At 47.9% G+C, this 23,520-nt stretch overlaps 1 protein-coding gene across 38 annotated transcripts in view; it reads right to left on the bottom strand.

Moving 5' to 3' along the window:
• Positions 1-23,520, bottom strand: part of LOC110521081 (myelin transcription factor 1-like protein) — a 158,230-nt gene that overhangs the window by 46,391 nt on the left and 88,319 nt on the right. For 20 of the 38 annotated variants that reach the window (XM_036976123.2, XM_090233135.1, XM_090233138.1 and 17 more), the window contains exons 10-12: positions 21,782-21,892; positions 21,244-21,476; positions 18,847-19,154 (exon numbers count right to left, since the gene is read on the bottom strand). In XM_036976123.2, the coding sequence (XP_036832018.1) occupies positions 18,847-19,154; positions 21,244-21,476; positions 21,782-21,892 (652 nt within the window). The remainder of the gene's footprint in view (positions 1-18,846; positions 19,155-21,243; positions 21,477-21,781; positions 21,893-23,520) is intronic. The other 18 variants (XM_090233163.1, XM_090233139.1, XM_090233146.1 and 15 more) reach the window with 1 other exon arrangement.

Raw genomic sequence — 23,520 nt, 5'->3', positions numbered from 1 at the left:
GATAGAGAGAATGTTGAGAGCGAGACAAAGCAGAGATAGAGAGAATGCTGAGAGAGAGACAAAGCAGAGATAGAGAGAATGTTGAGAGAGAGACAAAGCAGAGATAGAGATAATGTTGAGAGAGAGACAAAGCAGAGACAGTGAGAGGGGTGAGAGGGAGAGACAAAGTAGGGACAGACAGGGTTGAGAGAGAGACAAAGAAGAGAGACATGGAGAGGGTTGAGAGGGAGAGACAATGCAGAGAGACAGAGAGAGGGTTGAGAGAGAGAGACAAAGCAGAGAGACATGGAGAGGGTTGAGAGGGAGAGACAATGCAGAGAGACAGAGAGAGGGTTGAGAGAGAGAGACAAAGCAGAGAGACATGGAGAGGGTTGAGAGGGAGAGAATGCAGAGAGGCAGAGAGAGGTTTGAGAGAGAGACACAGCAGAGACAGAGAGAGGGTTGAGTGGGAGACAAAGCAGAGATAGGGAGGGTTGAGAGAGAGACAAAGCAGAGAGACATAGAGAGGTTTGAGTGGGAGACAAAGCAGAGATAGAGAGGGTTGAGAGAGAGACAAAGCAGAGAGACATAGAGAGGTTTGAGAGGGAGAGACAAAGCAGAGAGACAGATAGAGGGTTGAGAGAGAGACAAAGCAGAGATAGAGAGAATGTTGAGAGAGAGACAAAGCAGAGATAGAGAGAATGTTGAGAGAGAGACAAAGCAGAGATAGAGAGAAGGTTGAAAGCGAGACAAAGCAGAGACAGACAGGGTTGAAAGAGGAACAAAGCAGAGGGTCAGAGAGACGTTTGAGAGAGAAACAAAGCAGAGCGACAGGGAGAGAGATGAGAGAGAGACAGGGAGAGAGATGAGAGAGAGACAAAGCAGAGAGACAGAGATGGGGTTGAGAGAGAGAGACAAAGCAGAGAGACAAATAGAGGGTTGAGCGAGAGAGACAAAGCAGAGATAGAGAGAATGTTGAGAGAGAGACAAAGCAGAGATAGAGAGAATGTTGAGAGGGAGACAAAGCAGAGATAGAGAGAATGTTGAGAGAGAGACAGAGCAGAGATAGAGAGAATGTTGAGAGAGAGACAAAGCAGAGATAGAGAGAATGTTGAGAGAGAGACAAAGCAGAGATAGAGAGAATGTTGAGAGAGAGACAAAGCAGAGATAGAGAGAATGTTGAGAGATAGACAAAGCAGAGATAGATAGAATGTTGAGAGAGAGACAAAGCAGAGAGAGAGAGAATGTTGAGAGAGAGACAAAGCAGAGATAGAGAGAATGCTGAGAGAGAGACAAAGCAGAGATGGAGAGAATGTTGAGAGAGAGACAAAGCAGAGATAGAGAGAATGTTGAGAGAGAGACAAAGCAGAGATAGAGAGAAGGTTGAGAGCGAGACAAAGCAGAGATAGAGAGAATGTTGAGAGCGAGACAAAGCAGAGATAGAGAGAATGCTGAGAGAGAGACAAAGCAGAGATAGAGAGAATGTTGAGAGAGAGACAAAGCAGAGATAGAGATAATGTTGAGAGAGAGACAAAGCAGAGACAGTGAGAGGGGTGAGAGGGAGAGACAAAGTAGGGACAGACAGGGTTGAGAGAGAGACAAAGAAGAGAGACATGGAGAGGGTTGAGAGGGAGAGACAATGCAGAGAGACAGAGAGAGGGTTGAGAGAGAGAGACAAAGCAGAGAGACATGGAGAGGGTTGAGAGGGAGAGACAATGCAGAGAGACAGAGAGAGGGTTGAGAGAGAGAGACAAAGCAGAGAGACATGGAGAGGGTTGAGAGGGAGAGACAATGCAGAGAGGCAGAGAGAGGTTTGAGAGAGAGACACAGCAGAGAGACAGAGAGAGGGTTGGGAGAGAGAGAGAGACAAAGCACAGAGACAGAGAGAAGGTTGAGAAAGAGACACAGCAGAGGCAGAGAGAGGGTTGAGAGAGACAAAGCAGAGAGACAGAGAGAGGGTTGAGAGATTGACAAAGCCGAGAGACAAGGATTGGGTTGAGAGGGAGAGACAAAGCAGAGATAGAGAGAAGGTAGAGAGAGAGACAACGCAGAGAGACAGAGAATGGTTTGAGAGAGAGACAAAGCAGAGAGACAGAGAGAGAGACAGATGAGAGAGAGACAAAGCAGAGTGACAGACAGTTTTTTGAGAGAGGGTAAAAGCAGAGAGACAGAGAGAGGGTTGAGAGAGAGATTTCTGAATAAAAGAGGATGTTTGGAGAGGGACATAGCAGAGAGATGGAGAGAGGGTTGAGAGAGAGACAAATCAGATAGACAGCGATAGGTTTGAGAGAGAGACAAAGCAGAGACACATGGAGAGGATTGAGAAGGAGACAAAGCAAAGAGGCAGAGAGAGGTTTGAGAGACAAAGCAGAGAGAGAGAGAATGTTGAGAGAGAGACAAAGCAGAGATAGAGAGAATGTTGAGAGAGAGACAAAGCAGAGATTGAGAGAATGTTGAGAGAGAGACAAAGCAGAGACAGAGAGAATGTTGAGAGAGAGACAAAGCAGAGATAGAGAGAAGGTTGAGAGCGAGACAAAGCAGAGATAGAGAGAATGTTGAGAGAGAGAAAAAGCAGAGACAGAGAGAATGTTGAGAGAGAGACAAAACAGAGATAGAGAGAAGGTAGAGAGAGAGACAACGCAGAGAGACAGAGAATGGTTTGAGAGAGAGACAAAGCAGAGAGACAGAGAGAGAGAGACAGATGAGAGAGAGACAAAGCAGAGTGACAGACAGTTTTTTGAGAGAGGGTAAAAGCAGAGAGACATAGAGAGGGTTGAGAGAGAGATTTCTGAATAAAAGAGGATGTTTGGAGAGGGACATAGCAGAGAGATGGAGAGAGGGTTGAGAGAGAGACAAATCAGATAGACAGCGATAGGTTTGAGAGAGAGACAAAGCAGAGACACATGGAGAGGATTGAGAAGGAGACAAAGCAAAGAGGCAGAGAGAGGTTTGAGAGACAAAGCAGAGAGAGAGAGAATGTTGAGAGAGAGACAAAGCAGAGATAGAGAGAATGTTGAGAGAGAGACAAAGCAGAGATTGAGAGAATGTTGAGAGAGAGACAAAGCAGAGACAGAGAGAATGTTGAGAGAGAGACAAAGCAGAGATAGAGAGAAGGTTGAGAGCGAGACAAAGCAGAGATAGAGAGAATGTTGAGATAGAGACAAAGCAGAGACAGAGAGAATGTTGAGAGAGAGACAAAACAGAGATAGAGAGACGGTTGAGAGCGAGACAAAGCAGAGATAGAGAGAATGTTGAGAGAGAGACAAAGAGGAGATAGAGAGAATGTTGAGAGAGAGACAAAGCAGAGATAGAGAGAATGTTGAGAGAGAGACAGAGCAGAGATAGAGAGAATGTTGAGAGAGAGACAAAGCAGAGATAGAGAGAATGTTGAGAGAGAGACAAAGCAGAGATAGAGAGAATGTTGAGAGAGAGACAAAGCAGAGACAGGCAGAGGTTTGATATAGAGAGACAGAGGGGAGGTTGAGGGAGACAAATCAGGGGAGAAATAGAGAGGGTTGAGAGAGTCAAAGCAGTGAGACAGAGAGAGGGTTGAGAGAGAGTCAAAGCAGTGAGACAGATAGAGGGTTGAGAGAGAGACAAAGCAGAGAGACAAATAGAGGGTTGAGAGAGAGACAAAGCAGAGATTGAGAGAATGTTGAGAGAGAGACAAAGCAGAGAGACATAGAGAGGTTTGAGAGAGAGAGAGACAAAGCAGAGTGGCAGAGAGAGAGAGAGAGACAAAGCAGAGAGAGAGAGAGAGACAAAGCAGAGAGAGAGAGAGAGAGAGAAAGAGAGAGAGAGAGAGAGAGAGAGAAGGCTAGAGGTCATGATCAGAATGTTGAGAGAATGTTGAGAGAGAGACAAAGCAGAGAGAGAGAGAATGTTGAGAGAGAGACAAAGCAGAGATAGAGAGAATGCTGAGAGAGAGACAAAGCAGAGATGGAGAGAATGTTGAGAGAGAGACAAAGCAGAGATAGAGAGAATGTTGAGAGAGAGACAAAGCAGAGATAGAGAGAAGGTTGACAGCGAGACAAAGCAGAGATAGAGAGAATGTTGAGAGCGAGACAAAGCAGAGATAGAGAGAATGCTGAGAGAGAGACAAAGCAGAGATAGAGAGAATGTTGAGAGAGAGACAAAGCAGAGATAGAGATAATGTTGAGAGAGAGACAAAGCAGAGACAGTGAGAGGGGTGAGAGGGAGAGACAAAGTAGGGACAGACAGGGTTGAGAGAGAGACAAAGAAGAGAGACATGGAGAGGGTTGAGAGGGAGAGACAATGCAGAGAGACAGAGAGAGGGTTGAGAGAGAGAGACAAAGCAGAGAGACATGGAGACGGTTGAGAGGGAGAGACAATGCAGAGAGGCAGAGAGAGGTTTGAGAGAGAGACACAGCAGAGAGACAGAGAGAGGGTTGGGAGAGAGAGAGACAAAGCACAGAGACAGAGAGAAGGTTGAGAAAGAGACACAGCAGAGGCAGAGAAAGGGTTGAGAGAGACAAAGCAGAGAGACAGAGAGAGGGTTGAGAGATTGACAAAGCCGAGAGACAAGGATTGGGTTGAGAGGGAGAGACAAAGCAGAGATAGAGAGAAGGTAGAGAGAGAGACAACGCAGAGAGACAGAGAATGGTTTGAGAGAGAGACAAAGCAGAGAGACAGAGAGAGAGACAGATGAGAGAGAGACAAAGCAGAGTGACAGACAGTTTTTTGAGAGAGGGTAAAAGCAGAGAGACAGAGAGAGGGTTGAGAGAGAGATTTCTGAATAAAAGAGGATGTTTGGAGAGGGACATAGCAGAGAGATGGAGAGAGGGTTGAGAGAGAGAGAGAGAGAGAGAGAGAAGGCTAGAGGTCATGATCAGATGAGCTCCTGCTTTTTTCAGCATTTTCTTAAAATAAGATAGATTTAGATAAACTTGAATATTTTGTCAGGAACATATACAGGATGCTACCCTCTACAACATAACCCTCACTTCAAATCAAAACTCAAAATCTACAACCTGATTTTGGACGGAACTACGGAATCACCTTGAAGGTTCACAACTACCAAGGATTATTATTCTATACAGCAAATTCTCTGGAAAACAACAGAAACCTGAAAACACCATCCAACCTGGAACTGAGTAAGTAATGTTTAGTCTGAAACAGTATTTTATTTCCAAAAGCCAAGAAGAAAAATACACTACATTACTTTATAAGGACTGAACTATAACATAATTCTACCAAGAGACAAAGCAGAGTGACAGACAGTTTTTTGAGAGAGGGTAAAAGCAGAGAGACCGAGAGAGGGTTGAGAGAGAGATTTCTGAATAAAAGAGGATGTTTGGAGAGGGACATAGCAGAGAGATGGAGAGAGGGTTGAGAGAGAGACAAATCAGATAGACAGTGATAGGTTTGAGAGAGAGACAAAGCAGAGACACATGGAGAGGATTGAGAAGGAGACAAAGCAAAGAGGCAGAGAGAGGTTTGAGAGACAAAGCAGAGAGAGAGAGAATGTTGAGAGAGAGACAAAGCAGAGATAGAGAGAATGTTGAGAGAGAGACAAAGCAGAGATAGAGAGAATGTTGAGAGAGAGACAAAGCAGAGATTGAGAGAATGTTGAGAGAGAGACAAAGCAGAGACAGAGAGAATGTTGAGAGAGAGACAAAGCAGAGATAGAGAGAAGGTTGAGAGCGAGACAAAGCAGAGATAGAGAGAATGTTGAGAGAGAGACAAAGCAGAGACAGAGAGAATGTTGAGAGAGAGACAAAACAGAGATAGAGAGAATGTTGAGAGAGAGACAAAGCAGAGATAGAGAGAATGTTGAGAGAGAGACAAAGCAGAGACAGGCAGAGGTTTGATATAGAGAGACAGAGGGGAGGTTGAGGGAGACAAATCAGGGGAGAAATAGAGAGGGTTGAGAGAGTCAAAGCAGTGAGACAGAGAGAGGGTTGAGAGAGAGTCAAAGCAGTGAGACAGATAGAGGGTTGAGAGAGAGACAAAGCAGAGATAGAGAGAATGTTGAGAGAGAGACAAAGCAGAGAGACATAGAGAGGTTTGAGAGAGAGAGAGACAAAGCAGAGTGGCAGAGAGAGAGAGAGAGACAAAGCAGAGAGAGAGAGAGAGAGACAAAGCAGAGAGAGAGAGAGAGAGAGAGAGAGAGATACAAAGCAGAGAGCGAGAGAGAGAGAGAGAGAGAGAGAGAGAGAGAGAGAGAGAGAGAGAAGGCTAGAGGTCATGATCAGATGAGCTCCTGCTTTTTTCAGCATTTTCTTAAAATAAGATAGATTTAGATAAACTTGAATATTTTGTCAGGAACATATACAGGATGCTACCCTCTACAACATAACCCTCACTTCAAATCAAAACTCAAAATCTACAACCTGATTTTGGACGGAACTACGGAATCACCTTGAAGGTTCACAACTACCAAGGATTATTATTCTATACAGCAAATTCTCTGGAAAACAACAGAAACCTGAAAACACCATCCAACCTGGAACTGAGTAAGTAATGTTTAGTCTGAAACAGTATTTTATTTCCAAAAGCCAAGAAGAAAAATACACTACATTACTTTATAAGGACTGAACTATAACATAATTCTACCAAGCTTGATACAGCTTCAATTAGCACTGACATGTCAAGTGAGAGGTGTCAAAGCCCTTTAGCCCAATAATGGCAATAGAGTCACACAGTCTACTCCAACCAAATGGAGAGGCCTTATAAGCTGCCTCCTGCTGTTCAGAGGTAATTCAAATACAGTACCCTGTGTATGTAAAGAATGATAAGGCAAGAGAAGATTGCAAAATTAAGCTCCTTATGGAAAATCAAGAGACACTTTTTGCTGACTGTCACGTTCTGACCTTAGTTCCTTTGTTTTGTCTTTGTTTTAGTTTGTTCAGGGCGTGAGTTCCACACGGAACTGTTTCGGTTTTGTTATTTCACGTTGTCGTTTATTGTTTTGCTCAGTGTTCATTATTATTATTAAAGAATATGGACACTTACCACGCTGCGCATTGGTCCTCCAATCCTTCCTACTACTCCTCTTCGTCAGAATCACAATCGTTACACTGACTATAACAAAAAATGGGAACATCAGCAACCTTATCTTCCACACAAACCATCCCCTGGCATGGCACTGTGCTATATTAGCACACTACCCCTTTATTAAGAGAGGGGGTGTTAACGAGGGGTGGAAACTCAGGATACTTGACAATGAGGACTCTGAGTCAGCTAATATAAATCTCTGGAACAGTAATGGTACAGGGCAACCCCAAACAGTTTCAGCTTGACTTTCACCTAATCAAAGAATTAGCCCAACAGGAGACGCTCTCCCTTGAGAAAGATACCCCCACCCCGAGTGGGTCAGACCAGACCTCTTCATTATATAACTCCACAGACGAGCCACTCCCAGCCGAAAGTCAACCTCCCAGCACAGAGTACTACCCCCTCATTGAAATGAAGGATACATTTACCCAGCTGGAGGTAAGGCAGGTGGAGCTGGAACAGCAGGTGATCACACTCCAGTCAGCACAGACCCAGACAACAGTCCAGCACAACAACACCCCCTTAACCAGACCCGGAGATCTGGAGGTGGAGAGAGACATACCTGCACTCTGGACAGTGGTGAGACAACTTCAACAGGAGAAAGAGTAGGAGCAGGAGAAGAACAGAGCACTAGAGGAGAGGATCAGACTGCTGGAGGAGAGGTTGAGGGGGATGGAGGAGAGGAGCAGACTGCTGGAGGTGGAGAGAGACACATCTGCACTCTGGACTCTTGTAAGACAACTTCAACAGGAGAAAGAGCAGGAGCAGGAGAAGAACAGAGCACTAGAGGAGAGGATCAGACTGCTGGAGGAGAGGTTGAGGGGGATATTGTGTGACTGAGAACAACCCACTAGAGAGGTGGCCACCCCCACAGAGAAGCCAGTAGAACAGCCCACCTCAGCACCCAACAAAAGTCTCGACACCACAGCAGAACAGTCCACACCAGACCCTGACCATAGCGTCGACATCACAGTAGAACAGACAAATCAAGCCCAGGGGCTCTCACCCCCCCTGAGCACCCCCCCCCCCCCGTCAGCCACCCTGATAGCCCTTCTGACAACCCCCCCACACCCACTGAGAACAAATGGGAAATATATACAAGAAAAAAAAACTTTTTCCAAAATGCAGTGTGTCTAAACTCTGGTGTCCAAACACCCAGCGCACCCTAGACCTTCTGTCTGAGGACCAACTAGGTTCACCTAGCCACATAATAATACACACAGGCACACACTACCTGAAAGCACAGCAGGAAAGGGTGGCCACAGCACTGAAGGGAGTGATTGAAAAAGCTTCTTCTACTTTCCCCAACGCACAAGTGGTTATCTCCACCCTCCTACCACGAAAATACTTCCCCCTGCCACAATTTCCTGTGACTGTGCCTCAAAACCAAATGTTTTCCTGGCCCACCACTCCACCCTGGACTTGAACAGCCTCTATGACCAGGTCCACTTCTACAAGGCAGCAGTGACCCCCTTCGCCCGGACTCTAAAGGACATCGCTCTCAAATGTATCCCCAACACTTCACACAGGAGCAACAGATCAATAGACACCTCGCCCAGACCAGCGAGACACCCTCCCAAACCTGCGGGACCCCCCCCGGACCTACACATAGAGGACCCACGCCAAGAGGACTTACATCCAGACCACAGCACCACCAGCCACATCCATACCCCCACCCTAACCAATCAACACCCCCCCACGTCAACCATGCCCACACCCCATTTAGGCCCCTTCAGATCAGACCTATGCCCCTCCTGCCCACCCCATGCACCCCACCCCCGCAAAGAGGGCCTCAACATGGAAGTCACACATACGCCCAGGCAGTGAGCGGGCAAACAGGCCCAACCACCACTCTTACACTAGCCCAAGCCAATGGCATGTACCAGATGCTCAGCAGGCTCTGCTCAGACTTGCTGGTCTGAGGCCAAACCACACGACCAACAACATTGGACACTTTATGGAACACAAAGCCTTCACTATATCATCCTGGAATTTCCAAGGCCTGAGGTATTCTGCCTTTGGCCTAAAGAGCAGGAACCTGGACTTCACCAAAGAAATCGGTAATACAGACATTGTCATCCTGCAAGAAACCTGGTATAGAGGATACGGAGACACTGGTTGCCCTCTAGGTTACAGAGAGCTGGTAGTCCCATCCACCAAACTACCAGGTGTGAAACAAGGAAGGGACTCAGCAGGTATGCTAATTTGGTATAGAGCAGACCTAACTCACTGTCATGACTTCCACCGAAGTTGTTCCCTCTCCTTGTTCGGGCGGTGTTCGGCGGTCGACGTCACCGGCTTTCTAGCTGCCACCGATCCATGTTTAATTTTTCCTTTTGTTTTGTCTGCTTACACACCTGGTTCCCATCTCCTGATTATGTTCCTTATTTAACCCTCTGGTTTCCCTTTCTGTTTTGTGCGTGATTGTCTTTCGTGTGTTGGAGTTCGTATCCTGTTTTGTCTTTGTTTTATAGCTGGATTTCTGTTCCGTTCTCGGATTGAGTAAATACAGTGGTTTTTACTCAGTGGTTTTTACTCTTACCGGTGTCCTGCGCCTGACTCCTTCACTATCCTCTAGGTAGACTCTGACAGAATCACGCACCAAAATACATGGAGTCAGCAGGTGCAGCCAGCCCTCCGCTTCAAATGGAGGAGCGCGTTCAGCAGCACATTCATGCGCGTTCAGCAGCAAACCATGGACCGATGGGAGAGAGGGGTTTTTCCTGTGAACCTTGTGTCTCCTCAGGTTCCACCACTACTTACCGTGATGTCCGCCTCTCCATCATCAGGATCCGGTGGGATTCAGCTCTCTCTCCCGAGGGCGTATGATGGTGTCCGGCCAGCTCCTTCGGGACGCGAGAGAGTGAGCGCCCTTATCTCCTGTCTGACCGATAAAGCCCTGGAATGGGCCAACACCATCTGGGGCAGGGAAGGTCAGACGTTGGATGAGGAGTTCGCCCGCCGTTTCCGGGTGGTATTCAATCATCCCCCGGAGGGGAGAGTGGCGGGGGAACGCCTATTTCATCTACGTCAGGGGATGAGGAGCGCTCAAGATTTTGCGCTGGACTTTAGAACTCTGGTGGCCGGCGCGGGATGGAATGAGCGGGCCATGATCGATCACTACAGGTGTAGCTTACGAGAGGATGTTCGTCGGGAGCTAGCCTGCAGGGATACCACCCTTACACTGGACCAGCTGGTGGACTCATTGATCCGGATGGACAACCTGTTGGCCTCCCGCGGACGTTCTGATCAGGGTCCATCAGTTCCATCCCCCAGCGCTCCTGATCCAACTCCTATGGAGTTGGGAGGCGCTGCAACGAGGGGGACCGGAGGGGGGACCATTCCCTGCACCAACTGTGGCCGCAGAGGGCACACTAATGGTCGGTGCTGGGGGGATTCCCCAGGAGGTAGAGGTAGCCGGCGGAGTGCTGGTGGGTCATCCCAGGTGAGTAGGCACACCACTCACCCAGAGCTCCCTGTTGCACACATGTGGTTGTCGATTGAATTTCCCAAGTTTTCCCCGCGTTCCCAGCATAAGGCGCTAGTAGATTCAGGCGCAGCTGGGAACTTTATCGACCGTTCCTTTGCTATGAGATTAGGGATCTCTATTGTGTCTGTTGATGTTCCCTTCTCTATACATGCTTTAGACAGTCGTCCTTTGGGGTCGGGGCTAATTAGGGAGGTCACAGCTCTGCTCACTATGATAACGCAGGAGAATCATAGGGAGCGAATTAGTCTCTTCCTCATCGACTCTCCTGCATTCCCTGTTGTCTTGGGGATTCCCTGGTTGGCTTCGCAACGTCCCACTATTTCGTGGCAACAGAGGGCTCTCAAGGGATAGCCATCCGTCAGTACTCAGGGAGGTGTGTAGGTGTTTTCCTTAGGTGCGTAGGTGTTTCCTTAGGTGCCACTACGGTGTAAAGTCCAAACCAGGTCTCCACCATGCACATTCCCCCCAAATATGCCGATTTGGCACTCGCCTTCTGTAAAAAGAAGGCGACTCAATTACCACCCCATCAACCGGGGGATTGTGCGATAGATCTCTTGGTAGAAGCTGCACTGCCCAGGAGTCACGTGTATCCTCTGTCACAGGAGGAGATGGCGGCTATGGAGACATCTCTGGGACAAGTATACATTCGGCCTTCCATCTCACCTGTCTCCTCGAGTTTATTTTTTGTGAAGAAGAAGGATGGAGATTTGCGCCCGTGTATTGATTATAGAAGTTTAAATAAGATCACGGTAAAATACAGTTACCCGCTACCGCTCATAGCCAGTATGACTGAGTCATTACACGGGGTGCGCTTCTTCACAAAATTGGACCTCAGGAGCGCTTACAACCTGGTGCGTATTCGGGTGGGAGATGAGTGGAAGACAGCATTTTGCACCACTTCTGGGCATTATGAGTACCTCGTCATGCCGTACGGGTTAATGATTGCTCCATTAGTTTTCCAATGCTTTGTAGATGAGATTTTCAGGGACCTGCACGGCAGGGTGTAGTGGTGTATATAGATGACATTCTAATATACTCCGCTACATGCACCGAGCATGTGTCCCTGGTACGCAGGGTGCTTGGTCGACTGTTGGAACATGACCTGTATGTCAAGGCTGAGAAATGTCTGTTCTTCCAACAGTCCGTCTCCTTCCTAGGGTACCGCTTTTCCGTGTCAGGGGTAGAGATGGAGAATGACCGCATTTCAGCCGTGCGTAATTGGCCGACTCCAACCACGGTAAAGGAGGTGCAGCGGTTTTTAGGGTTTGCCAACTACTCCCGGAGGTTTATCCAGGGTTTTGGTCAGGTAGCGGCTCCCATTACCTCACTGCTGAAGGGGGGACCGGTGCGACTGCAGTGGTTAACTGTGGCGGACAGGGCTTTTGGTCACCTGAAGGCTCTGTTTTCCTCGGCTCCCTTGCTGTCTCATCCTGATCCCTCCTTAGCGTTCATAGTTGAGGTGACGCATCTGAGGCAGGGATTGTGCTGTCAGGGGCTGTGCTGTCTCACAGCTCGGATACGCCACTAAGTCTTTGCCCCTGTGCATTCTTTTCGAAGACGCTCAGCCTGGCGGAGCGAAACTATGATGTGGGGGACCGGGAGTTGTTGGCTGTTGTCAAGGCTCTGAAAGCGTGGAGACATTGGCTTGAGGGGGCCAGGCACCCTTTTCTCATTTGGACTGACCACCGCAATCTGAAGTACATTCGAGCAATGAGGAGACTGAACCCTCGCCAGGCAAGGTGGGCCATGTTTTTCACCCGCTTTTCTTTCACCCTCTCCTACAGACCAGGTTCCCAGAATGTTAAGGCAGACGCACTGTCCCGGATGTATGACACAGAGGAGTGGTACGCAGATCCCGCTCCCATTATTTCAGCTTCTTGCCTGGTGGCACCAGTGGTGTGGGAGGTGGACGCAGACATCGAACGGGCGTCACGTTCAGAGCCCACTTCTACCCAGTGTCCAGTTGGGCGTAAGTATGTTCCGTTCGATGTCCGCGATCGCTTGATCTGTTGGGCCCACACTTCACCCTCCTCTGGTCATCCTGGCATCGGTCGGACAGTGCGCTGTTTGCTGGGAAGTACTGGTGGCCCACGTTAGCCAAGGACGTGAGGGTTTATGTGTCCTCCTGTTCGGTGTGCGCACAGTGCAAGGCACCTAGGCACCTGCCCAGAGGAAAATTACAACCCCTTCCCGTTCCACAACGACCGTGGTCACACCTCTTGGTGGATTTCCTGACGGATCTTCCACCCTCGCAGGGTAACACCACAATCCTAGTCGTTGTGGATCGGTTTTCTAAGTCCTGCCGTCTCCTTCCTTTGCCCGGTCTCCCTACGGCCCTACAGATTGAGGAGGCCCTGTTCACCAATGTATTCCCGCACTACGGGGTGCCTGAGGATATAGTCTCTGATCGGGGTACCTAATTCACGTCTAAAGTCTGGAGGGTGTTTATGGAGTGCCTGGGGGTCTCGGTCAGCCTTACCTCAGGTTTTCACACAGAGAGCAACCGGCAGGTGGAGAGAGTCAACCAGGAGGTGGGTAGGTACTATTGCCAGGACCGGCCGGGGGAGTGGGCGGTGTTTCTCCAATGGGCAGAGATGGCTCAAAACTCCCTCCGCCACTCCTCCACTAACCTGTCACCTTTTCAGTGTGTGCTAGGTTACCAACCGGTCCTGGCACCATGGCATCAGCGCCAGATTGAGGCTCCTGCGGTGGATGAATGGTTTCGACACTCGGAGGAGACATGGGTCGCTGCCCATGTGCGTCTGCAAAGGGCCATCAGGAGATGAGAGCCGACCGCCATCGCAGTGAGGCCCCGGTGTATGCACCCCCCCGGTGCATACACCGGGGCCTCACTGCGATGGCCCACTGCGTTGGGTCTGGCTCTCGACCCGGAACCTGCCCCTTCACCTGCCCTGCCGGAAGCTGGGTTCGCGGTTTGTGGGGCCATTCAAAGTCCTGAGGAGACTGAACGAGGTTTGCTATAGGTTAAAGCTCCCCCTGATTACCATATTAACCCCTCGTTCCGTGTGTCTCTCCTCAGGCCGGTGGTGGCTGGTCCGCTCCGGCAGTCTGAGGTGCGGGAGGTTCCCTCCGGACATCGAGGGGGCCCCGGCGTATACAGTACGAGCCGTCATGGACCCAAGACGTCGGGCCAGAGGCCTTCAGTACCTCGTGGAGTGGGAGGGGTAGAGAGATGCTGGGTACCGGTGGGGGACATCCTGGACCCATCGTTACTCCAGGAATTTCACCGACTCCATCCAGATCGCCCTGCGTCTCGTCCCTCGGGTCGACCCGAGGCCGGTGTACTGTCATGACTTCCACCAAAGTTGTTCCCTCTCCTTGTTCGGGCGGTGTTCGGCGGTCGACGTCACCGGCTTTCTAGCTGCTACCGATCCATGTTTCATTTTTCCTTTTGTTTTGTCTGTTTTACACACCTGGTTCCCATCTCATGATTATGTTCCTTATTTAACCCTATGGTTTCCCTTTCTGTTTTGTGCGTGATTGTCTTTCGTGTGTTGGAGTTCGTATCCTGTTCTGTCTTTGTTTTATAACAGGATTTTTGTTCCGTTCTCGGGTTGAGTAAATACAGTGATTTTTACTCTTACTTGTGTCCTGCGCCTGACTCCTTCGTTATCCTCTAGATAGACTCTGACACTCATTCCATTAAATGAATCAAAACAGGAACATTTTACATTTGGCTAGAAATTCTAAATTAACAGAGAAAAATTTAATCCTGTGTGCTACCTATATCCCCCCAATAGATTCCCCATACTTGAATGAAGACAGCTTCTCCATCCTGGTGGGGGAAATCAATCATTTCCAGGCCCAGGGACATGTACTAGTCTGTGGTGACCTAAATGCCAGAACCGGACAAGAACCTAACACCCTCAGCACACAAGGGGACAAACACCTGCCTGCAGGTGACAGCATTCCCTCCCCCATATGCCCCCTAGGCACAACTATGACAACATAACCAACAAAAATGGGTCACAACTCCTGCAGCTCTGTCACACGCTGGGTGTGTTCATAGTCAATTGTAGGCTTCGAGGGGACTCCTATGGTAGGTACACCTATAGCTCATCTCTTGGCAGTAGTAATGTAGATTACTTTATCACTGACCTCAACCCAGAGTCTCTCAGAGCCTTCACAGTCAGCCCACTGACACCCCTATCAGACCACAGCAAAATCACAGTCTACTTGAACAGAGCAATACTCAACCATGAGGCATCAAAACCAAAGGAACTGAGTAACTTTAAGAAATGCTATAGATGGAAGGAATGCAGTTTGGAAACCTACCAAAAAACAATTCGGCAACAACAAATTCAATCCCTTTTAGTCAATTTCCTGGGTAAAACGTTCCACTGTAATAGTGAAGGTGTAAACTTGGCAGTAGAAAATCTTAACAGTATATTTGACCTCTCAGCTTCCCTATCAAATCTAAAAATCTCAAATAAAAAACTTAAGAAAATGAACAACAATGACAAATGGTTTGATGAAGAATGCCAAAATCTAAGAAAGAAATTGAGAAACCTGTCCAACCAAAAATGTTGAGACCCAGAAAACCTGAGTCTATGCCTTTACTATGGTGAATCACTAAAACAATACAGAAATACACTACGGAAAAAGAAGGAACAGCACGTCAGGAATCAGCTCAATGTAATTGAAGAATCGATAGACTTGAACCACTTCTGGGAAAATTGGAAAACACTAAACAAACAACACGAAGAGTTATCTATCCAAAATGGAGATGTATGGTTAAACCACTTCTCCAATCCTTTTGTCACTATAACAAAGAATAAAGAGCAAAAACATATACAGGATCAAAAAACAATCTTAGAATCAACTATTAAAGACTACCAGAAGCCACTGGATTCTCCAATTACCTTGAATGAGCTTCAGGACTAAATAAAAACCTTCCAACCCAAAAAGGCATGTGGTGTTGATGGTATCCTTAATGAAATGATCAAATATGCAGACAACAAATTCCAATTGTCTATACTAAAACTCTTTAACATTATCCTTAGCTCTGGCATCTTCCCCAATATTTGGAACCAAGGACTGACCACCCCAATCCACAAAAGTGGAGACAAATTTGACCCCAATAACTACCGTGGGATATGCGTCAATAGCAACCTTGGGAAAATCCTCTGCATTATCATTAACAGCAGACTAGTACATTTCCTCAATGAAAGCAATGTACTGAGCAAATGTCAAATTGGCTTTTTACCAAATTACCATACAACAGACCATGTATTCACCCTGCACACCCTAATTGACAACCAAACAAACCAAAACAAAGAAAAAGTATTCTCATTTTTTGTTGATTTCAAAAAAGCCTTCGACTCAATTTAGCATGAGGGTCTGTTATACAAATTGATGGATAGTGGTGACGGGGGTAAAACATACAACATTATAAAATCCAGGTACACAAACAACAAGTGTGAAAATAGGCAAAAAAACCCCCACAAATTTCTTCCCACAGGGCCGTGGGGTGAGACAGGGATGCAGCTTAAGCCCCACCCTCTTCAACAGATACATCAACAAATTGGCGCAGGCACTAGAAAAGTCTGCAGCACTCTGCAACACCTCACCCTACTAGAATATGAAGTCAAATGTCTACTGTTTGCTGAGGATCTGGTGCTTCTGTCACCAACCAAGGAGGGCCTACATCAGCACCTAGATATTCTGCACAGATTCTGTCAGACCTGGGCCCTGACAGTACATCTCAGTAAGACCAAAATGTTGGTGTTCCAAAAAAGGTCCAGTCGCCAGGATCACAAATACAAATTCCATCTAGACACCATTGCCCTAGAGCACACAAAAAACTATACATACCTTGGCCTAAACATCAGCGCCACAGGTAACTTCCACAAAGCTGTGAACGATCTGAGAGACAAGGCAAGAAGGGCATTCTATGCCATCAAAAGTAACATAAAATTCGACATACCAATTAGGATCTGGCTAAAAATACTTGAATCAGTCATAGAGCCCATTGCCCTTTATGGTTGTGAGGTCTGGGGTCCGCTCACCAACCAAGACTTCACAAAATGGGACAAACACCAAATTGAGACTCTGCATGCATAATTCTGCAAAAATATCATCCGTGTACAACACCAAATAATGCATGCAGAGCAGAATTAGGCCGATATCCACTAATTATCAAAATCCAGAAAAGAGACGTTCAATTCTACAAACACCTAAAAGGAAGTGATTCCCAAACCTTCCATAACAAAGCCATCACCTACAGAGAGATGAACCTGGAGAAGAGTCCCATAAGCAAGCTGGTCCTGGGGCTCTGTTCACAAACACAAACAGACCACACAGAGCCCCAGGACAGCAGCACAATTAGACCCAACCAAGTCATGAGAAAACAAAAAGAGAATTACTTGACACATTGGAAATAATTAACAAAAAAACTGAGCAAACTAGAATGCTATTTGGCCCTAAACAGAGAGTACACAGTGGCAGAATACCTGACCACTGTGACTGACCTAAACTTAAGGAAAGCTTTGACTATGTACAGACTCAGTGAGCATTGCTATTGAGAAAGGCTGCCGTAGGCAGACATGGCTCTCAAGAGAAGACAGGCTATGTGCACATTGCCCACAAAATGAGGTGGAAACTGAGCTGCACTTCCTAACCTCCTGCCCAATGTATGACCATATTAGAGACACATATTTCCCTCAGATTGCACAGATCCATAAAGAATTTGAAAACAAACCCGCTTTTGATAAACTCCCTTATCTACTGGGTGAAATACCAGTGTGCCATCACAGCAGCAAGATTTGTGACCTGTTGCCACAAGAAAAGGGCAACCAGTGAAGAACAAACACCATTGTAAATTCCATCCATATTTATGCTTATTTATTTTCCCTTGTGTACTTTAACCATTTGTACATTGTTACAACACTGTATAAATACATAATATGACATTTGTAATGTCTTTATTGTTTTGAAACGTCTGTATGTGTAATGTTTACTGTTCATTTTTATTGTTTATTTCACTTTTGTATATTATCTACCTCACTTGCTTTGTCAATGTTAACACATGTTTCCCATGCCAATAAAGCCCCTTGAATTGAATTGAGTGAAGTGGATACTAATTTATCCTCCTTCTTGGCCCACTCTGCAGCCCACACTGTCTTTAAGAGGAGATGAATGTACAGAACATGGAATATCCCCGCGGCGCTCTAGTGATGATTATGGTGATGATGGCGATGATGATGCTGGCGATGATGATGAGCATGATGGTGATGGTTCGCACAGAGACGGACTGCCACAGAGCAAGACCATGTCCTCACAGAGAGGTCACTCTCTCTCACTGTCGCCTCCACAAAGGGGTATGATCACAAGAGAAAGACATGGGTAAGAAAGCGAGAGCGAGAGAGAGAGAGAGAGAGAGAGAGAGAGAGAGAGAGAGAGAGAGAGAGAGAGAGAGAGGCAACTGAAATCATCGATCCATTCCAGGCTGTCTGAAAAAGCCAAGGGCTCCACTCCATCGTGCCCACAGTGCATATATTTCTCCCACAGCCTCAGATGCTGTACTGCTCTCATGGCTGTGCCTGGCCCTCCACAGTGTAATGAATGGGACACATAATCACAGGATGCTAGGCCAGGCTTCATTATTCTGTGATAAGCAAATCAGCAATGCCTAAATCAAGTGGCATAGAAAGGCATCTGACACCTAGCCTTGTGGATGAGGCTCTGACTCATTGCTGACTGGATCAGACAAGGGCCCACTTTTCACTTGAACTGACTAATATCCTTATTGTATAGAAGATATAATACACATGTAGTCTGATAGATTGAAATAGCATTAAAGAAAGCATGAAAGATAGGGGAAAGAAATAGACAAAGGGATAGGGTTGGAGAGAGATAGAGAGTGAGAGAAAGAAGGGCAGAGAGATGGAGAGAGAGAAGGAAAGAGAGGTGCAGAGAGAGAGACGGTGTAGTAGAGAGAGAGGTGTGGTAGAGAGCAACAGAGAGAAGGTGTGATTGACAGAGAGAGAGAGAGAGAGAGAGAGAGAGAGGTGTGGTAGAGAGAGATAGAGAGGTATGGTAGAGAGAGACAGAGATAAGGTGTGATTGACAGAGAGAGAGAGAGAGAGAGAGAGAGAGAGAGAGAGAGAGAGAGAGAGAGAGAGAGAGAGAGAGAGAGAGAGAGAGAGAGAGAGGTGTGGTAGAGAGAGAGAAGGTGTGGAATAGAGAGAGAGAGGTGTGGTAGAGAGAGAGATAGAGAGGTGTGGTAGAGAGAGAGAAGGTGTGGTTGACAGAGAGAGAGAGTGACAGACAGCAACGCAGCACCCGAGACCTGCTGGGGAGTGTGGGTGAGGATGAGTCTGGGCTGCAGCCCTCCCTACCTGGGAGAGGAGATCCTGGGGCTTGCCTCCCAGGCCATGGGGCATTTCCCTGCAGCGCGTGGACAGGTTGAGGATGGCCGTGGCGGCCATGTGAGCAGCCTCTGTATCCTGTGTGTAGTCAAAGCTGCTCTTACTGCAGGTGCTGCTGGCGCTGCTGCCGCCCCCTCCTCCTCCCCCTCCGCAGCTCAGACTGCTGCTGCTGGGAGCGTATCTGCTCGTCGTGCTGCTGGGAGCGTATCTGCTCGTCGTGCTGCTGGGAGCATAGCTGCTAGTCGTGCTGCTGGCTGGGCTCTTACAGTAGTGCTTGGCTGCAGGGAGGGAGCACAGTGGACAGTTCATACACATACATACGTAACACAACATACGGAACACGACATACGGAACACGACATACACATTGGAACATATGGAACACAACATACGGAACATGACATATGGAACACAACATACGGAACACGACATACAAAACACAACATACAAAACACAAAATACAGAACACAAAATACAGAACACACAAGAAGGACAATACATTATACATGTACACACACTCATACAGTACATGTATACAGAACATGAATACAGAACATATATACAGATCACTCATACAGAACATGTATACAGAACACACATACAGAACACACATACGTAACACTCATACAGAACATGTATACAGAACACACATACAGAACACATATACAGAACATGTATACAGAACACTCTTACAGAACATGTATACAGAACACTCATACAGAACACACATACAGAACATGTATACAGAACACACACACATAACATGTATACAGAACACTCATACAGAACATGTATACAGAACACTCATACAGAACACACATGCAGAGCACTCATACAGAATATGTATGCAGAACACTCATACAGAACGTGTATACAGAACACACATACAGAACACTCATACAGAACACTCATACAGAACACTCATACAGAACATGTATACAGAAGACTCATACAGAACATGTATACAGAACACACATACAGAACACTCATACAGAACATGTATACAGAACACTCATACAGAACATGTATACAGAACACACATACAGAACACACACACAGAACACTCATACAGAACACTCATACAGAACACACATGCAGAACACTCATACAGAACATGTATACAGAACACTCATACAGAACACACATACAGAACATGTATACAGAACATGTATACAGTAACAGACAATAATGATACCAAAGCAGAAGGCCAGATTTTACCCCCCAAATATGAAATATTGAAATGGAGATGTATAGAAAGACATGACATATACATTTAGAGGACACAGACAGACAGGCAGACAGGTAGACAGGTAGACAGGCAGGCAGGCAGGCAGGCAGGCAGGCAGGCAGGCAGGCAGGCAGACAGACAGACAGACAGACAGACAGACAGACAGACAGACAGACAGACAGACAGACAGACAGACAGAGAGAGAGATAGATAGATAGATAGATAGATAGATAGATAGATAGATAGATAGACAGACAGACAGACAGACAGACAGACAGACAGACAGACAGACAGACAGACAGACAGACAGACAGACAGAAAGATAGATAGATAGATAGATAGATAGATAGATAGATAGATAGATAGATAGATAGATAGATAGATAGATTAATAGATAGATAGATAGATAGATAGATAGATAGATAGACAGAAAGATAGATAGATAGATAGATAGATAGATAGATAGATAGATAGATAGATAGATAGATAGATAGATAGATAGATAGATAGATAGATAATTACTAACACCTACAGGGAAGTCTTTCAATGGAAGGTTTGCTCCATGGTGAATGCTGTGTGAGAGCAAATGATTGTGCTCTTGGTTGGAGAAAGAGGAGAGGGTGACAGAGATGGAGAGCACGAGGAGAGAGCTAGAGGGAGAGAGAGAGCGCGCAAGCAAGAGGGATGGGAGTGGTGTGAATATGGTCTTGGCAGTAAGGGCTTGCAGGCAGCAGAGTGTGTGAGTGAGCGGGGAATGCAGAAGCCCTGAACGCATCCACATTACAGGGAGCTGAGACAAAAACCTTCCAACCAGCAGCTCCAAAATGAATCAAACAAATGGATTGTGTTCTATGTTCATTTCCAATCCAGATTGGGGTTGTTCTCTCTAATTGTGAAGGATGCAAAATCAAATTGATGGAAATAAAAACATTGGTTTTAGGCATGCACATATACTGTATTTCAATAGTTCATCTGCGTTGTATGAGTGTCGAGTCTATCGCTTGTTCAACATATTTACAACATTGTCAAAGCACAGATCTAGAATCTGGGAATGTGTGTGTGCGTTCGTGTGCGTGTGTTCGTGTGTGTGTGTGCCAACATGCATGCGTGCATCAGAGCGCACAAGCAGTCGTTCCCTACCATCATATCCCTTGGGTGAGGTGTCCGTGTCCCGTCCGTGGGCCTTGGGGGCCTGGCCTGTCTTCCCCCTGCTGTAGACGTGGTGCTGGCTGTCGTAGCCTTGGCCGTAGTCGAAGCTGGTCTTGGAGTACTTCTCCAGCTCCTTGGCCAGGTTGGAGCGCGGCGTGCTGGTGGACACGTTATTTTTGTAACCGTACTGTGGGATCTCCAGCTGTTTCACAAAGCACATTGGCCTGGAAGATAACCATGGACAGGGGGGGGCGTGTTTGTGTACACGCGGTGAGAGCGGTCTGACTGTCTGACTGCATGGTGTACGTCCTCACTGAACCACTAGGGGGACTTCATTTGTAAGAGCATGAATCATAAGCGCTGCTACGGTAGGCATTCTATTGTTCTTTCTACATCTACATGAAGTAGGATTTGAAAGCAGAGAGAGTGATGGAGGCCAGTGTTTACATTCACGGCTACAGGGAATGCACTGGGATGAGCGGGGAGGCTGGGGGAGTGGTGGTCATGTGATGAAGGTGTGAGTGAGTACCTCAGCACACGATCTGAAGCCTGGCTGGACTTGGGGCCCCCGTCACATGGGATGTGCTTCTCCTGGACTTTAACCATCTTCTCTGCAGCGGCGATGGGGCACCCCGAGAGACTGCAACAGCATTCACACAATGGAGTGAGGCCTAATTAGCCAGAACACACACACACACATGTACTGTATGCTCGCACGCACGCACACACACACACACACACACACACACACACACACACACACACACACACGTGCCTACACTCTGCCTCTCCGATAACAGACACGTCCTTTCAATCAACTAAATTTGGCTTTGATTTAAACAGAATTGCACATTTTAAGCTATAAAATGGAGCCCCACGTATGAATTATGTATTTCCTATGGCCTAGTTTTTTATTGCAAAGCCGGAGCTTTGCAGATACATATTATTGGCTGCCTGGGTATGAGGGGCTGCTGAGCTTCAGAGAGATTCCCTCAGCTAGATACTGCAGTCCTTTCAGAGGCATTCTGGGTAGGCTCAGTGGGGAGAACTGATTAACCACCATGCCAGCTACTGTACTCCCTTCTCTCCTCCTCACCTCCTCTACATCTACATGCCTTCCCCTGTTGTCCTCTCCTCCTCTCCCCCTCTCACCTCTCATCCTCACCTCCTCTACATGCCTTCCCCTGTCGTCCTCTCCCTCTCCCCCTCTCGCCTCTCGTCCTCTCCTCTACATGCCTTCCCCTGTCGTCCTCTCCCTCTCCCTCTCTCGCCTCTCGTCCTCTCCTCCTCTCCCCCTCTCGCCTCTCGTCCTCTCCTCTACAAGCCTTCCCCTGTCGTCCTCTCCTTCTCTCCCCTCTCGCCTCTCGTCCTCTCCTCCTCTCCCCCTCTCTCCTCTCGTCCTCTCCTCCTCTACACGCCTTCCCCTGTCGTCCTCTCCTCCTCTCCCCCTCTCGCCCTGTAGTCCTCACCTCCTCTCCCCCTCTCGCCCTCTCCTCCTCTCCCCCTCTCGCCTCTCGTAAACTCCTCCTCTCCCCCTCTCGCCCTGTCGTCCTCACCTCCTCTCCCCCTCTCGCCCTGTCGTCCTCTCCTCCTCTCCCCCTCTCGCCTCTCGTCCTCTCATCCTCTCCCCCTCTCGCCCTCTCGTCCTCTCCTCCTCTCCCCCTCTCGCCCTGTCGTCCTCTCCTCCTCTCCCCCTCTCGCCTCTCGTCCTCACCTCCTCTACATGCCTTCCCCTGTCGTCCTCTCCCTCTCCCCCTCTCGCCTCTCGTCCTCTCCTCTACATGCCTTCCCCTGTCGTCCTCTCCCTCTCCCTCTCTCGCCTCTCGTCCTCTCCTCCTCTCCCCCTCTCGCCTCTCGTCCTCTCCTCTACAAGCCTTCCCCTGTCGTCCTCTCCTCCTCTCCACCTCTCGCCTCTCGTCCTCTCCTCCTCTCCCCCTCTCCCCTCTCGTCCTCACCTCCTCTCCCCCTCTCGCCCTGTTGACCTCTCCTCCTCTCCCCCTCTCGCCTCTCGTCCTCACCTCCTCTACAAGCCTTCCCCTGTCGTCCTCTCCTCCTCTCCCCCTCTCGCCTCTCGTCCTCTCCTCCTCTCCCCCTCTCTCCTCTCGTCCTCTCCTCCTCTACACGCCTTCCCCTGTCGTCCTCTCCTCCTCTCCCCCTCTCGCCCTGTCGTCCTCACCTCCTCTCCCCCTCCCGCCCTCTCCTCCTCTCCCCCTCTCGCCTCTCGTAAACTCCTCCTCTCCCCCTCTCGCCCTCTCGTCCTCTCCTCCT

Source organism: Oncorhynchus mykiss, chromosome 4 (genome assembly GCF_057628025.1).
Source record: "Oncorhynchus mykiss isolate SJ-2025 chromosome 4, ASM5762802v1, whole genome shotgun sequence".
NCBI classification, from domain to species: Eukaryota; Metazoa; Chordata; class Actinopteri; order Salmoniformes; family Salmonidae; genus Oncorhynchus; species Oncorhynchus mykiss.
The sequence above is the reverse complement of the archived record's forward strand: the minus strand, read 5'-3'. Positions and strand labels throughout refer to the sequence as shown.